The following is an 18,412-nucleotide window of genomic DNA, read 5'->3' as shown; positions in this document are numbered from 1 at the left end:
ACCTACTAGAAGTGGGCATGTAACCAGAGAGAAAAAGAGAAAAAAAGTTCTTCTAAATTCCCAGTTTCACGTCGTGCATGTGTTGGTGTTCGTAGAAGACTTGAGTATTTTGAGTGCTAATCCTATTTTGTTTCAGGTGTGCCCACATACATGTCTTCATAGATTTAAGGAATTGAGAGGAAGATTTAGGTATTCTAAACAAGCTTGAAGCGAAGGACGTTCGCCATCAAAAAACTCAAGTTATTGATCTAATCATTGATTAGGTAAATTTATTTAAAAATTAATTTAATTAATTTATTCGTGCATAAATTAATGTATTCTATAAAGTATTTTAAAAATTTATTAAAATATTTGTTATACACAACAGTTTCTCATAAAAAGAATAATAGTTTCAAAGAATTTTATTTTAAAAAATTAAATGGCTTGAAACTATTAAAACGTGGATATTCGAACACCTTACATGTTGTAGTGACCAAGAAAATCCTAGAATTTAAAACGAAAGAATTTCCAATACAGATACAGTTTGAGAATCTTAATTTCAAGAATCTCCAAACACAGTACAAACTAGCATCCAATACACATACAGAAGAAAATAGCTGTCAGTATAATTTTAGACAGTTTTAATGAGTAACTTAAGGGAGTGGACAAAAATACATGGGTTAGATTTCATTTTTCTCTCTCCTTCTCCACTTTGGCTGGCCATGAATAGCAAATTAGAGCAAAAAACTTAGCTAGTTGAGTGTGCAAGTGGATGACATGGTAAGGTGATGGGATAGTAGTGGTTGAAGGGAAATCATGGCAAAATTACTTCTTCTTTTCTCCTTCCACAACCGGCCAAGATTGGGGGATTTGAACCAAAAATTTGGTTGAATAATGGAGTGGAATTGGAGTTAAATAATTATCACAAAGTTGTCTATAAAAGGAACCAACATATGATATGTATCATTTTTTTTCCTCCTTGCTTTTGTCTCCACCTCCAAATCTGGCCACACCCCTTCACTCCCTCTCAAATATTTTCTTCCACTCTCCTAACCTTAAACCACTAGCAAACAATAGAAGAAGAAGAAATAGATCAAGGGATGCTAGGAGACTAGTCAAACATTCCTTCAAGGGTAAAAAAACTCTAAATCCTCTCTTTCTCATGTTTTAGTAAAGTTTGAAATGTAGAAATATTCCTCTTAAATTTCCTTATATCTTCTAGTTCAAGCCATTAACAAATCTTAGAGGAGTTCAAAGTTTTTTTCAAGAGAGAGAGAGAGTTCTTCAAGGGTAAGTTCTTAAACTCTTCTCCATCAATTTCTAGCCAACTTTAAGCTTAAATTTATGGATGTAAATTTGCGGTTCTTGAGGAGATGAGTTGTAATAAGGGTGTGTGAGTTTTATGTAGGTTTTGTGTGTTTTGAGGTTAGTTTGATGTGGTATGCTTATGCTTGATTTAAGCTTGCTTACTTCTGGTTCGAGGAAAAATTTCCGGTTACTTTGAACGCAAAAATGAGGACCCTAGAGAGAGATTTTTTGGTGTTTCAAAGTTTGAACTTATAGCCCTTGATGTTTTGAACATTTTCTGTAACTATGATAAAGCCCAACTTTAACTCTAAAAGCAAGTTTGAAGCTATTTTGTAAAAAACGGACAGGCTGTCCAACAAAGGTTCAAAAAGAAAATTTTTGCTACAACATTGCTATAGCATCTGCAGCATTTTAAAAGATTACTGCAGCATTTCCTACAGCAGAAGAAAAAAAAAATAACAGCTACTGTTTTCAGCAAAACGAGGCCTTTAGAGGCTGAATTTCAATTTTCACCAAAAATAACAATTTTAGATCTCAACGAGACGAAGAATTGTCACGAAGAAAAAAATTTTGAAATCCGACTCTAAGATGTAGTAAAATGTAGATTTCAGAAACTGCACAGTTTTTAACAAAACAAAACTAAAACAGTGTCGGTTTTAATAAAAAGTCATCAAAGAACCCGAGATAGGATTTCAATAAAACACAATGGCATTAAACCTCATTTTAACGAAAGTATTCGTAAAGAAAGTTTTCAAGAAAAAAATGCTTTCTTTAAAGAACATAGTGGTTTATCGAGCGAATCATCCCGACGGGCACCTACGAACCCAATACGATAGGTCCGTAGAATTTTAAAGATTTAATGTGGGCCCAATGTCCGCATTAGATTAAGAGACTCCGTTGGAGTATATATTTCAGCAGTTTAAAAGTTAGAATGCCAGGTATAAGTCTTAGGCAGAATTGGGCCTTAATATCATAATGAGAAAAAATTAAGGAAAATAAGATTTTAAGGATTTAATAAATTGATCCTTATTATCCTTTAGTAAAGGAGAGGAATATATGCCTTAAAGAAAGGGTTAGATTTTCCTTCATAAGTTGCTAAAATAGAATAGCAAACGACAGTTAATCTCACACTCTTAATGGGTGTTCACTTTCAGAAGAAAGCAAGTAAGAGACTAGGCTGTTTGGCGAAAAGGGGATTCCAGCTTTGAAAATCAAGTAAGTAGAAATCTCGCCTATAGTATAAATAGATTTTAAAATAAACAGTACACATGAACTATATATGTTTGAGTACATTTAATGTTATGAATGCTATGCTATGTTATACTACATACACTTAAGCAGTACACCCGAATTATATGTGTTCGAGTACATGATATAGTATGCTATGCTAGGTCATATTGCATACACCTTAATAAGTCAAGAGTAACTTATAAGAATAATCTCAGTTGAGTGCTGTATCAGCCTCCACAAGGGAGGTAACTCAAGCTCTGCAAGGGAGAAAAGAAAAAAAAATAATGTCCTCCGACTCAAGGGAGACATTCAAGTTATAATCACGGTGTCGTGGGGGACCTTGCAAACCCTCACGTCCCGATGATTGCGCGCAAGTGGTACGCGAACACTCGGGCCCACAAGAAAGAAAGAAAAGATAAGATAAGATAAGATAATAAGACTATGATAAGACATCATAATTAAGCATAATCAACTTATGCATATTTATTCATGTGAACTTATAGTTATTTTGCGAGAGGTAGTTCCTACTTGCTGAGCGAAACCTCATTATAGAATGTTTATACTGTAGGTAAGCAACCGGCATATAATGCTTGATGGGCTGACGGCGAGTGGATGAACGATGTGGAGATCGGAAAATGGATACCGCTCGCAAATATTTCCGGAATTAGTTTTATGTTACAAATAGTTTTGCTAATTATTATTCTAAAACTATATGTTAAATGGTTTGTGGATTATGGCTATTAGTAAGTAGGATTTAAAGAGTAGGTATATACATATAGATATATCTACATGTTTTGAGAATCATATATATATATATATATATTAAGGTTTGAATGTTTCGATCAAGAAAGTAATTCATAGTATATGTTACTATAAGACTTTAAAAAAAAAAAAATGTTCCGCAAATTCTAAGAAAATTTCAGTAAGTACAAGCTAACATTTAGCTACAGTGACGGCCACTTATGAGGGGCGTCACACATGTGGACCGTAAGAAAAAGATAATCGTGCAATTATAGTCATACAACATCCCACTCATTGAATTCACAAAATCATTATGGGCATGTTTGGTTTATGGATTCAGAATCATGATTCATAATTTTAATTTTTAAAATTTAAATTTTTTATGAAAGAAAAATACTATAAAAAACTATAAATTATGATTTAAAATCATTTTTTATTTTTTTACTTTGCTTACTTATTTTCAAGCATTTTTTTTTTAAAATTGTCTTTCTTCAATTTTTTTTTCATTTCCATTTTCTTTAATTGTATTTTAAATATTGTTCTTTTTCTTCCTTTTTAACACATGTATTTTTCATTATTTCCCATTAAAATATTTTTTCCATTAATTTTCTCTTTAAACACTTTTTTTTATTGCTTGCTTTCAAGCATTTTTTTAAATTGTCTTTTTCTGCTTTTTTTCCTTTCCATTTTCTTTAATTGTATTATAAATACTGTTCTTTTTCTTCTTCTTTTTTACTTGCATGTATACTGTCACTCATAAATCACTATACTCTTAATATGTATCTACACTTATAGTAGAGAAGATGTATATATTTTTTCAACTTTTTTCTTTCTACCATCATTATGCATAACATGAAATTGTTGATTTTCATCGAATCATAGTTTTATTTAGGTTAAAATTTAAAACTTCTTAATAATTTTACACCGTTATTAGAAATTTTTTATGAATATCATTTTTTTAGTTTGAAAAATAATTATCACTTGGCTATATCTATTTATTTTTATGATTGTTAAAATATTGTTGGCATTCTTAAAAGAACATCGTTAACATGTTGTATTTGTCGTGTTTCAATTGGCTATATTTATTTATTTTTATAAATTGTTTGCATATTTATTAATTTCCTTTTAAAGAAACAATTTAAAAAAGCATATTTGTATTGAAATATTACTTACCATATTTAATAGTTTTAAATAATGTGAAAAAAAAATACAATTTGCAAAGTGAAAAAAAAAAAAGAATAACGGGACGTGTCAAGCTAGTTGAATTCTAGAAGCATGCTTCTGCGAACTCCTTTTTTTTGTACTTCAATTTTTCGAAGAAAAAAAATTAGTGCCCCTAATCTTAATCAGAAGACAAACAACTTTACTTGATTTATCACGTACTTGATAATGTTCATCCTATAGTGGCTATATAAAAGTGGTCAAGATATATACATAAGTTTTAACGATCATTTTCAGATTAATAAATGTCATTATTTTGAAATTATTGTTCTCTTAAAGAATTTTGGGAAGCATATTCCTCTGCAGGCAAACCGAGGCTAGAAAAGGTTCCCTTACGCTATAGCTGAGCCGCCATTGGTTCTTGACGGTAAGCAAAATTGAATGTCAATGGCAACAGACATGCTCATTTAATGTATAAAGGTCAACAGGCATTCCCTTCTGGTGCATTGTCATGCATCAATGAATTAAAGAATTTTTAAAAACAAATGCATTTGCCTTTCTCCCTTAAAAAAATAACAATTCATTGGCAATGATGACGGTCACTGGTGGATGTTTGGTCTATAAATTTAGAATTATAATGCATAATTATTCTTAATTTATGTGTATTTTTTGTAAGAAAAAATATTATAACGAGTCACAAACTATAATTCGAATTATGACACGAACCCTCATACCAAACACCCTCTAAATCAAATTATATGAGGTGGGACAAGGCGGGATGAAGTTCGAATTTAAAAGGATGCAGATTCGATGATGCAAATAAAGGACTCGTTTAGTTTATTAATTTGAGTTTTTAATTTGAATTAAGATGTGATTTTATGTGAGAGCTTTTTATTGTAGGAAAAAAAAGTTTAGATGTAACTATTTCTGAGAGTTTTTTACTGTAATAAAACTCGAATTATAAATTCAAATCAGTGAAATAAATAGGACCAAAGTATATCATCTCCTTTTAATTACTTCAAAATAAATAAACATGTAAATAACATGGATGATTAGCAATATATATATATGTACCATCGATTTGTAGACGAAGAGAGAAATAGAAAACAATTGGTGGTTGAAAGCGTTCTTATTTTGCCAAAATAAATGTGAATATAATTCATAACTATTGTATATAGCATTAACTATATTTCAGAAACAAAAGTTTTAAAAGCTATTCTGTTGTATTTTTATGGATTTTATATTATTTTTCCAATCATTACTCTTGCTTCTTAATAATATTAGCAATTAAAAAAATGTTGTGGAATTGGTTAGTGACCTAAAAGATGATGTAATGCTAAATATGAACTTGGAGTGCATAATTTCAATTATCTGGACATCTTCGTTTGCACTCAAATTCAAAAAAAAAGTTTGAACTAAAGTTACAACTTTATTTAAATTCATGCTCTTTTATAAAATTTGAGTTTAAACTTGAATTTTAACTTGAGCTTGGAGTTAAAATCTGAGTTCAAATTTTTCTTTCAATTCAAGTTCCTAAACTCAAACTCAAGTTAACGAATAATATTTTTTCTATTCTTAAAAACGTTATAACTTTTTCGTTCTACGATTGAGAATTTTTTTTGCTTTATGTATTCACAATGAAGAAACGAATAAAATTTAACCATATACCCTATTAAAATTTTCTATCATCATTGAGTTTTTATTAAAATACTATCTAAATACAAACTCAAGTTTTGACTCACCCAAACACAAATTCAAAAAGATTCTCATATCAAACCATAACTCAAATGTACACAACCAAACACAAACTCAAGTTACAACTTCAACTCAAGTTATAACTCAAAATCTACACTTAAGTCACCATAACTCAAAAATGTAACTGAACAAACTTGTGAAACATCTTCTTCATATCTTGTATTTTAATGATATTAAAACTCTACTTTTACCTTTACAAAAACTTTTTTTAGTACCTTAAGACTGATTTTTGGGACATAAAATGTATATTCTACCATTCTCATTAATTAACAACAAATTAATAACTTTTTTTAAAAGAAATCCAAAAATACTTTAGAACATTTAAAAATTAAAAAAATTAAATTAAGTTAAAAATGTTTTTAAAAGGCATTTTTAAAGTCATTAATTTTTATTTAATTAATGAAAATGACAGTTTGCACATTATACGTCCTAAAAATTAGTCTCAAGTGTACTAAAGGAATGCTTCTTTAAAAGTGACATACCATTTTAATATTATTAACAATATAAAATACTAGCGAGATGTTTCGTTATTAAAGAGTAGTAAAATTTTTTATCCCATTTCACTTGAACCAAAGATGAATATGTAATATAACTCAGAAGCGATTCCAAATCTCTTAAGATTGTTACAGATTAACACATACATATGCTTGTGTTACACCCAAAATTCATTTAAAAATCTCTCTGAGTTATGTCCCACGTTGATTTTTCTCCCACTATAAGACACATACAAAAGTCCAACACTAGGCTGTCCTGTTGTCACAAAAACAAACAGAAAATTGCTAAAAGCTTCAACATAGACCTTTGAAAAGTTCCATATCAACAAACCTTTTCAAAAGCAACCTTCTCTTCCAATTATTTTAAAAATTATTTGCCTCACCTAAACAATTTTCCAGTTATCTTCTGCTGATTCTCTTAAGCTCTATAGTTTATTCACCAAAAATGCTTCTATAATTATGTAAGTTTCTTGGTTGTTTCCCCTCAGCCCAAAAACCATTCCTAATAGGAGAAGCTAATGGATAGTCAATTAGCAGAAAATAAGGTATATGTTGCTCTTGGAAATGATCTACAAGATGGATTGAAGACCTTGGATTGGACACTAAAGAAGTGGAACTCTCAGCCAATCTCCATCATCATTCTCCATGCTACTCACAACATTTCCAAGGATTTTGTTTACACCCCATGTAAGTTTTCACGCTTCCACAGATATTGATTACTCTCATTCTTCTATCTTTGATGAAAATTTATATCTTAATTTTTCTGTTATTTTTTTTTATTTCAGTTGGGAAGCTTCCTGCAAGTGCTGTTAGTGATGAGAAATTGGACGTTCTTAAGAGATATGAGAAAGAAAGGATTGACAAGTTGCTCTCCAAATATATATCTTTTTGTGGAGAGGTTTGAGTTAAATTTTGCCGATATTTTCCTGGCTGCTGATCAAGCAAAATTAAGACATTTAGACATGAATTCTTTTAGTTCTAATGGGGTTCCAAAATTTCTACAGGTGAAGGCTGAATTACTGAAAGTGGAGAAATGTGATGATCCAATTCATAAGGTCATCATAGATTTGATTTGTGGACACAGAGTCACCAAATTGGTTATGGGCTTTTCATTCTTGAAGTCCTCATCTTGGTATGCAATAAAATTAGTTTGTCAGTTTCCATATTATTGGTGTAATTAATTTTATTCTTTATGATGATATTTCTATGTCCATGTAGGAAAATCAAGACTGCAATTAGTGGATCATTTTATGTCCACAAGAACAAGCCTGACTTCTGTGCGCTATTTATAATATGTGGAGGAAAACAGCTCTCCATCAGAGGAGAAAACAACAAAGGAATCATGGAAGATGATCAAGGAGTCACGGTTGCAAAGCTCAGAGAAAAGGGTAGTTTTAAGGATTGGCTAGGAAAAATCTTCATTCCAAATCCACCACAAAACTCGCTAGAAAGAAATCCGCGCCGAGTTCTCTCCTCTTCGTCGATTAACCTAGATTCGCCGAGCACGCAGAGCCAGTGGGAAAGTTATGCACAAGAGATTGAAGACTATTTCCAGCACTTGTTGTCCCTGAATTTGGATGAGGAAGCTTGTGATAAAGAAGATGAAAGTTTTCAACAAATTAGTCCTAGAGTGGAGTCGGGTACGCCGGAACATGCGGATTGTGATTTGGTAAGTAATCAAAATTATCAAAAGATACTTACTTGTGGACAATAATTAATGTTATTCTAATACTTCATTAAATTATTGATTAAGAAAATGGTGTCCATTTGTCTTGTTTTTAGACAAATGGAGTAGCTAGATAATTGTGTTTTTTCTTGTTAAACGGCTCCACTTTTGCTTTCTTTTACACCATTGAATTGTTCTTGTTTATCCTACTTTTTGACCCTTGGAAGGATATGATATTGATAGTGATGGGGATGATAACTTGGGGGGGCTCATTTTGGTGCCAACTGTGTACCAAACCTGTATCTATTCTGTCACTGAATATGAATATATTAATATATATGTATATATTTTATTTAGACTCAACTTTCTAAACAATATACGCTCCCTAGGTGAAAAAGTTACTAGTAGCCTTTGACATTGGTTTCTTTTCCTTTTTTTTTTTTTTTTTTAAATCTCTAAAACGAAGTTGAAGTTTTACACACTTTTAATAACACAAGTTTCCAATAGTGCAAATCTTTCTTTTGGAGCTGCTAATAGCTATTTTTTTCAATCTCTAACAAATACTGAAGGGTCTCTCACTTCCTAATAATACAATTTTCTTTCAGTAATCCCTTTTTTTTAGTTACAAATACAAATTGATCTGGTTTTTAATATATCTTTTATCTCTAACAAATGTTGAATTTTGACACACTATATACTCAGACTGCTGCAGAAAAAATTGATTCCCTGAAAAGAAAACTGAAAGAAGCTCAAAAGACCATCCAATCCAAAAGGATAGAAGCTAAGGCCAACGCGGAAAGGCAGGCAAAAGCAGAAAGGGCAATTCTTTTATGCAATCACCGGGTATTATTATAAGCCAATGACTTAATAGTTTGTTTAATTCCTTACGAAAAATTATACACATCATAAACAAACTATTTTACTAAAAATCTCAGGACTAAAATATAACATGCCCGAGCTTTACGTGACAATACAATCATTTTTATAGAACTTGCATAGTTGTGACGGTTGCATTTAAAATGTAGATAGTATTTTGTTTTGTTTTTTTTTAAATGTTTGGAGGCACCACATGTGCTAATTACTATCCTCAACTAACACAAAATGGGCCATACTTGTAGGCTTCATGTTACAGGACTTACCTTTTATTAGTGTATAATGCTTAGTAACACCGTTGCTTTGTATTATTATCGTTTTTTTATTTCCTAATTATAACATTCTTTTTAGATTTAAGCTAATTAAGATAAACACTTTCTATTAGGCTGAGGAACTCCAGGCAAGGATCAAAGAAGAGGTCAGCACTAGAACAGAGGTAAACGAAGACTTGGACACTGAAAAGGAACACCTGAACGAAATCCTTGCGGAGATTGAAGAAAGCAAGAGCAGGCTAAACTCACTAACCGAGCTGAAGAATGAGCTCTCAAACAAGCTTCAGATTTCCACATTGGCAAAGTCACACGCGGAGGCCCAGCTAGAGAAGTCAGTGAGCATGAGATCAGAGATGGTTAGGGAGATTGAGGAGCTGAGGCAGCAGAGAGATGTTCTTCAGCGACGAATCGAGTTTTGTCGAGAAAAGGACGCCATTGGAATGGTTGCTAAGTTCACTGAGACGAGCTGTGGTTTTAAGGAGTACACGGCAGAGCAGATTAGATTGGCAACAAATGGGTTTTCGGAGAGGTTGAGGTTGAAGCCTGGAGGTGATTGGACCACTGTGTACAGAGGGCGTATCAACCATTCCACAGTTGCAATCAAAATACTTGACTCCGTGAATGGAATGTCCCCGGAGGATTTCCAAGCTAAGGTAATGGCGGTTTTTAACTACCATAACTGTCACAACAGTAATCTAGTCTTGCACAAAAGAAAAGATCATTATTTGGCACTTCTTTCAAAAGGGCAGTTCTAGCTAACTCTACACTTATTGGGGACAACCGTTCTTGATCCGTCCATTTCTTTTTTAATGTTATAATAATGGCATAGTCTCAGTTTTTACGCTATTTCCTTCGTACCAGACAGTCCCGACCGAAGAAAAAGCTTAAATATATATATATATATATATAACCGGAAAGACAACATAACCGTCTATTGATACTAGTAGCTATACTAGTCAACTAGCTTACGTGTATAATAGCGTTTTTCTTAGTTTTATCTATTTGTTTGTTAGTTTTAATTTCATTTTAGATGTAAATGTGAAAGTTTTGTGATTTACAGGTGCTGCTCTTGAGCCAAATCAGGCACCCACATTTGGTGTCCATGGTGGGATTTTGCACTGACCTAAAGTGCATTGTGTTTGAATACATGCACAATGGTAGCCTAAGGGACATATTCTTGAGGGACATTTTGTACTCCTCCCGGAGAACCTCCAGCAAAAGAATCCGGACCCTCCGGTGGCACGACCGCATCCAAATTGCCGCCGAGGTTTGTTCGGGCCTGGGCTTCCTCCACATGGCTAAGCCCAAGCCCATTGTTCACGGACATCTCAGGTTGTCCAACATCCTTTTGGACCGCAATCTCGTTGCAAAGATAAGTGGGTTTGGGCTCTCACGGAGTGGTGATGAACATAGTATTAGATCAGATATTCGGGCCATTGGGGTTCTGTTGATGCATCTACTAACAGGGAGAAATTGGGCTGGGCTTGTTGAGGCCATGACTATGGACAGGCCAGCTTTGGTTCGAGACTTGGATGAAATGGCCGGAAAGTGGCCGTTGGATCTAGCTGAGAGACTTGCGGATCTTGCTTTGAGCTGTTTGTCTAGCAACCGTGGGCCCGATACAGATTTGAGATTGGCTACTGTAATGGAAGAGCTTACTGATTTGAGAGAAAAAGCTGCAGATCTAGTGGCAAAGGGAGAATGTGATGTGGCGATTGATAAAGGATCTAACGTGGCAACTGATAAAGCCGTAGATGGAGAGGACCCCACAGATGTACCAAGTTTTTTCCTCTGCCCCATATTTCAGGTGTGTTCTGCTTTCAACTATAATCTAAAGCTATGTTTGGTACGTTGTGTATACAAGAGAAACACACTGTAATTAAAAAAATTAAATTAAATTTTTTTTTTTTTTGAGAAAATACTGCAATAATAGAATTTGAGTTATAATTTAAGTTGTAAAAAAAATAAGACCTAAAAAAAATAACGATACCTGAGTTTAAAAGAAGAATTTATTTTATCTGCCGACCTAACCAAAATCTAAAGCTATGTTTGGTACGTTGTGTATACAAGAGAAACACACTGTAGTTAAAAAAATTAAATTTGAATTTTTTTTTTTGAGAAAATACTGCAATAATAGAATTTGAGTTATAATTTAAGTTGTAAAAAAAATAAGACCTCAAAAAAATAACGATACTTGAGTTTAAAGGAATAATTTATTTTATCTGCCGACCTAACCAGTATAAATATGAGAAGTTAATAGTAAGATATACAAATACTTAACATCAAAGCACATCAGAATCGTGTCAAATTAAAAAAAAAAATGACACTTTGCAAGAACTTGAGGATTTGACGGGTTGGTCAAATTTGTATCCCATGCTATTTTTATATTACATTATAGAATTCTCTATATAAATGATGATATCTTTTCTTTGGAATCAAAATTTGATTGGAGATCACAACTAGTTGGCATTAATAGAGTGAAATTTTGAATGCATGCAGGAAGTAATGAAGAATCCACATGTGGCAGCTGATGGGTTTTCGTACGAGCTAGAAGCCATAGAGGAATGGCTAAGAATGGGGAATGATACATCTCCCATGACAAACTTAAAGCTCAAGCACACATTCCTTACCTCCAATCACACTCTCCGTACACTCATTCAAGATTGGCATAATAAGAGATCTCTTCCTCTGCCGTAACATTGTATAGTGTTGCAAATTTCTTTGTTGTCTTTTACATGCGAGAGAGAGAGAGAGAGAGAGAGAGATAAGCTTTGTGCTATGGACGGTTGGAACTTGGAAGACCAGAGGCTGCAAGCAACAAAGGTTCAGAACGGTTTTGGGGGCAAAAACATATACCACTTTGGTGTGGTTACGTCTTTCTACTTTGACAAGAAGATGAGAAATGGGAAGTTCAACATAGTTGCCGTTGGTATTGTAGGAGTCCATCTTTTGAAAATGATAATTTTATAGCTTACCTAATCTTAGTTGGCTTTTTTAGACATTGTCTAGAAGATGAGCTGCCCCAAAAGTTCTGCTTTTTTGCCAATTTCTGGATCAGATTTTGATTACTGTTATTAAGGCACAAAAGAACTTTATGGTTGAGAGAAAAATAACAAAAAATTGACCAAAAATAGCACGAGTATGTGAAGAATACCAAGTTTTACATATATTCTAAGTTGATCCTTCTATGGGTAAAGCTCAACTGTAAAACTACACTTTTTGGAATGTAATCAAATAAATCTCAAGTGATATAATTGAGAAAAAATAACAGAGAGAGCCCCCTTTGAAATAATGTTTCACCTATTATACAATCCGGAACTTCGTTATACGTAAATAATTTCACTAACCTGGTAATAGCAAATAACTTTTCACTTTCGTGTACGCTATCGATTATGTATAAATGAACTATGCTTTCTTCGTTTTGAGCTCTGATGTCCTGCAGCTCCAACATCCGCATCCTTAACATCCTGTGAGCAGCCTTTGGAGAGACTTCTTCAGAATAAGTCTGTTCATAAAGCGTGGAACAACGCCAACTATCACACCCCCAAACATTTCGGTAAACAAATACATCGGCATATTTTCCTTGGCAGAGAATAATCCGCAAGTAAAGATGGGTCGTCCCTGATATCCTCTACGCGTGACCAAATATACACCCCTCGTTCTTGTCGGCTTCCTGGGGCAGTGTTGTCCAGTACAAAAGCTACCAAGAGTGTTACGACCATGTTCATAGACAGAAGTGCGTTTATAGCAAAATCAATCTGGATGACAGGAGCAAAGAATGGATCAGCTAGTTAGTCCAATAAGAAAAAAGGACGTCAGGTAAAGGCATAGTAGTAAAATATTTTTGAACCAATAAGAAAAAACTAACTTGTTTATTGCCAGAATGGACCGGTCCATTGGATGCTGCTGCGTAAGGAATGAAATAGCTGGGAAGTATTAAGCTGGATTCAGGTTGATACTGTTGAAAATATGCGGGGACAGATAAACCGAGGAACAATGAAACACCAACTATCATTATATTTCTAAGACTTGCTGTTTGACTATACTGCAAAGTGGAGAGACCCAAGGCCACAATAAGGGCCCATATGAAGCACAATATAGCAGCAGCCAAGGCCAATGGTATGGAGGCAAGAATAGCACCAACTTTTCCTATCAAGCAAGCACAAGAGTATAAGTAAGAGCAATTCTCTTAGAAAAAGAAAGAAAAATAAAAATCATCATTTTGATAGGTCATCCAAAATAAAAATCATCATTTTGATAGATCATCCTCCAGATTTTCAAATATCAAAGGGAAAAGAAAAAATTGAATACTTATTTGAATCTATATATGGAACTGCGACTCTTTTTGGATGCTTCCGCAATACATGATCAGGGATTCAATCTAACTTTGTGTTTGTGATAATAAATTGAACAGTAATTTACCTATAAATGAAAAGACTATCAGGAAAACTGCTCCAAGTTCCACAGCCCTTCGACTAGCCACCTTTGTGACTTCAATGGTGTGCAGATTCTCTGTCAAGGTTGTCGACCCAGTTCCTGAGCCCCAAAGTCCAGCTAATATACTACAGAAACCCTCCATTGCAATTCCTCTGCTCACAATTCCTGGCGTTGGAGGCTTCAAATTGATGAGCACGGATGTAGTGTGGTACGTACCAATCTGGTACACCATTTGCACAAGGGTCAAATGATAATTTTATCCTCATGTTAATTGCATCTAAAGATATCAAATGCATCTTTCTATATATATGTATAAACTGCATTTGAGTTAAAGTTACGCACCGAGTCAACGGATGCGACAAGTGATACTACGATCATGATAATTGATGTCCTCATATGGAAGATGGGCATGCCCCACTGCAGAGGATAGGGAATCCTGACCCATGCAGCCGTTCTCCACGCATTGGAAGCATCAGTCCTGCAATGCTGCATAGTATATGCATGTTTTCTACATCCATCATTCAATATGTTTGAACTTGGTATGTCGGGGCTGCAGCCTTTGTAATCATATGCCCCGCTGGCAGTCAAAAAGAATGCATACGTCCAAATTATAACAACGCTCAAGGGAACCTGACATGATTAAAATGCCAAAAATTCAATCAGGAGTTATATACTTGTACTAATTCATCAAAACATTTGAAGAACAGGATAAGACTAAACAATGCACCCCAATTAGCTAGAGAACAATAATCAAGGAAAACATATGATACTTTTATCATAGATTCTGTACTAGTAAAGATACAAATGCGTCAGAATATTCAAAGATAAGGTCCGCTTATCCATACCGCATAAACTCGAAATAAGCGATTCCCAAAGATGGATAATCCTCGAAGGTACTTCAGAACAAAATCAACAGAGAATAATTAGTGGTTTATGAAGATGGAGACCAAAAAAATAAAAACTCTATGAGAAGGAAAGTCTGGACCATATTGCATATGTAATCAGGGATCTAAAAATAGACAATGTGCATATGTGATCTAAGAAATTAAAATCCACGTCAATCATTTGGTTTGAATTTGTCTTACCAGGGTGAATATCAGAACCAATAGTATCAATGGAAGGCTAATTTCCACACAACTTCCGGCTTGCGGAAAACCATAGCTGAAAAAGGCTAAACCCACTGCAGCAACTGTGGGTGCAACCACAATGGGGTTTATCAACCTGCAACAATTTACCGTATAAAATAAAAAGAGTAGCACATTACTAGTCATATTTAAATATGCAATCTTTCATTTACCTCAGGAAAAGGCACATCAAACCGCTAAATCCTAGGAGGAATTGAAAAATTGATCCAACAATAATAGCCCCTTGGAGTTCTCTCATTATATGCCTAAATTTCTGCACTCAAATAATCACTGATCGGCATTGAGATGGTGATCAAAATACACTGGCATTAAAATGAGAATCACGAAACATAAGTGATCACAACAATTTAGCATACAAATGAATAAAGGACACCCCTTGCAGGTGGAACTATACCATAGGTATCCAAAAATGAAAAGATCAAGAAAAGACGTCAACTTTAAGGATATTAATCAACCGAGTTTATTTAATTAATTTTATTCTTTTAACATCCAGAAGCTGGTGGAAGTATGTTATTAAGATACAAAAAGGTTGACACTTCAAGATATTCAAGGCAACTCTGAGTAAGTGAAAGAGTCTGAAAAGCTGATCGAATGTAACATTTAATCTTAAACTAAACTTACATGGTCTGTTTTAAGCAAAAAAATAAAAAAAAATCTTACATGGTCTGTAAGATTTCGGTACTCCTGAGAATTCATTATGACCAATGCAGGTGCCAAATAAACAAACGAGCTTCCTTGAATAAGTGGAAGTCGGGTTCCGAAGTATGAGTGCAGTATTGTCGCAACGCCAGAAACTAGCAGCATTGTTGAAATCACTGTGGCAGTATCTTTCTGTCATAATACATAAAAAGTTATATTCAAATAAGAAGTACCTAGAACGTCCCTTTATGTTGCAGTAGACATAAAGAATTGTAGAAAGAGATACTTACATCTGTTCCACCCATAGATGGAACAATAATCAAGGGGATGAAAATAAGTGAGCCAGCCAATGATAAATAGTGCTGCAGGCCGTAACACATCAAGGGCACTGCAAATAACAAAAATCCAGATAAAATATAAGGTCACAGTATTGGTTTCTTTCAATTTATTGGAACAATTATAACAGCTCCATCCATCTATCAGAAATACTGAAATTGTCACAAGAATGCCTTGGCTCTCAAGTAAACAGTCACTTTGGTGGAGCTACGTGCACTAATGTGGTGCTGTCTCATAAACTTAAGCATGTACAAGGCAAACTGTAAATGACAAAGATAAAAGTGAAAAAATATTTCCACTACAGGTTTGAAAAGGGAAAAATATAGCAAACTTGATTCACCTGCAAAAATTCGAATTCATTAGTGACTATTATTTTATGGGAGCCCAAAGTTGATGTCAAACATACATCGAGACAAGTTTCATTGCAAAATAAAGTTTGTATCACGACAAGGTTCATGGAGGTCATATGTTACTTTGTACTCCCGCTCTGAGCTCACAAAATTCGGCCTTTTTTTTTTGTTTGCCACTTCTTTGCTCATGAATGGCACACCATTCTTACCATTTGCACTTTCCTTTTCTTTGTGGCATTCTCTAACACTCACCTGTAACAATTTTACTACCTTACGCTTATTATGCATCAGAGGCCTTAATCCTTTACTACCAACTATAAAAAATAAAAAATAAAAAAAATAAAAAAATAAAAAAATAAAAAAACACACTCACAAGATTTACAGTATTTCACCCTCAATGTGAGGGTTACATCCACTTTCAACCGCCGCAGAATTTCATGAAAGAAGACAATAACAAGAGAACCACACACTTGACACCTCTCAGTCTCTACGTCCTAGCTCTCTGTTAGAGTGATAATTAAGCTCCACAGCTTAACAGCACCCCCAAAAACATCATCATCAATAAGAGTACACCATTTAGCTCCATTTTCAAGCATCATACTAGTCCCTAATTCATCCAAAACTTTGAAAACCGCGCAATGTACAGTAACCACATACAAAAACAACGAAAACCACATTGCAATTCCACATACAAAAAGGAACACCATCTACTAGAAACAAAAAAAAGGTGTGTGTGTGTGTGTGTGTGTGTGTGGCTTATATACACACTAACCAAAACCCGGATTTTCTCTTAGACCGCATTTGATTCCAAAGGGCCCACGCCAGTCTCCACCTCCATGAACATGTTCTTGCTCATCACCCTCTGCATTGACATTCACTTCCAAATCGTCCTGAGCTTTCCCATCCTCTTTCTTTGCCTCCACTTCCCTATCAACCACCGCCATTCCAACTCCATTCCCATTCTCATTTCCAATTCTACTCACACCGCCATTCCCATTCCCATTGCCATTCCCAATTCTACTCACACCCCCATCAACACTCTCATTCCCTTTCCCATTCCCATTATCAGCAACTCTCCTCCCAAACCCATTATCTCTAACCCCACCATTCCCATTCAAAGAAGCAGCCTCAATCTCAGCCCCTCTGTTGGGCCGGGTCCGGCCCAGAATCGGGTCGATCTCAATCTTCGGAGACGAGCCGGACCCACCACCTCTATGGCCTCTAAAACCCTTCTCCAAATCCAACCCAGAAGAAGTGGAACTGCCATTCCTCTCGCTGGGCGCCTCACTGGAGAAATTTGAGACAAACCCAGTTCTCTTCGCCCAAGATCTCAGCTCCCTGGGATTATGGTGGTCGGCCCTTGGCACAAATGGGTCGATCCTCGGAAGCATGGAACCCAGTGTACCGCCGCTTCTTTCTCTCTCTTCCAACTCGCTCTCCACTTTTTCTTTCTCACTCTTCTTCCTCATAGCTATGAGAACTTGCACTGAAGGAAGGGGAAAAAAAAAAGGCCAATCTGAAGAGATAAACAAATACAGAAAAGGAGAGATAGAGGAAGAGTAAGGAAAGCAAGAAATGATGAATTGCGCTTTGTTTTTTTGTTTATGGTTGTTGTGGACAAGGTGTCAATATTATAATTGTAACGTCTCAAACTCTTAATAGTGACTTGAGAGCTGGGACTGGCGGTGGTGAGTAGAGAAAGAGAGTGAGCTTTGAAGCATCTTCTACTTTTGCGATAAAATTCCCTTTTTCTTAATTTTTTTTTCTCTCTTTGGTTTGTGTCTTTAAAAAAAAAAAATGTTGTATTTTACCGCTCGCCAGTCGCTATTACAAGGGAGCTTTCTGCTGCTTGCGTGCCCATTATGAAAATACGAAAATGTCCTTGCTAGTTGGCCGTTGAGATGACAGTGGGGTTTCTTACGATTTAAGTTTGTTTAGGTTTGTTTGTGTTCTATTTAAAAGTTGGTTTATTGATCCTGGACCTCACTGAGTATGTCAGTGGATGTTTAGTTCACGGATTTATAAT

General features: G+C 34.7%; 2 protein-coding genes across 2 annotated transcripts; one reads left to right on the top strand and one right to left on the bottom strand.

The window, feature by feature from the left end:
- The first annotated feature begins 7,057 nt into the window (after positions 1-7,057).
- On the top strand, positions 7,058-12,507 carry LOC21409422 (putative U-box domain-containing protein 50). Its single transcript, XM_010115143.2, has 8 exons — positions 7,058-7,355; positions 7,454-7,566; positions 7,673-7,800; positions 7,887-8,337; positions 9,037-9,177; positions 9,593-10,132; positions 10,540-11,286; positions 11,979-12,507. The coding sequence occupies exons 1-8, from the start codon at positions 7,187-7,189 to the stop codon at positions 12,174-12,176; spliced, it is 2,487 nt and encodes an 828-aa protein (XP_010113445.2). The 5' UTR covers positions 7,058-7,186; the 3' UTR covers positions 12,177-12,507.
- An 82-nt stretch (positions 12,508-12,589) lies between these two features.
- On the bottom strand, positions 12,590-18,055 carry LOC21409420 (nucleobase-ascorbate transporter 11). Its single transcript, XM_010115141.2, is given in 11 exon segments — positions 12,590-13,053; positions 13,055-13,237; positions 13,348-13,628; positions 13,902-14,136; positions 14,259-14,546; positions 14,762-14,812; positions 15,002-15,137; positions 15,214-15,314; positions 15,722-15,892; positions 15,991-16,088; positions 17,159-18,055. Coding segments are annotated over 11 exon segments (2,574 nt in total). The 5' UTR covers positions 17,856-18,055; the 3' UTR covers positions 12,590-12,720.
- Positions 18,056-18,412: the final 357 nt, after the last annotated feature.

This window comes from Morus notabilis, unplaced genomic scaffold (genome assembly GCF_000414095.1).
Source record: "Morus notabilis unplaced genomic scaffold, ASM41409v2 Scaffold184, whole genome shotgun sequence".
NCBI lineage: Eukaryota > Viridiplantae > Streptophyta > Magnoliopsida > Rosales > Moraceae > Morus > Morus notabilis.
The sequence above is the reverse complement of the archived record's forward strand: the minus strand, read 5'-3'. Positions and strand labels throughout refer to the sequence as shown.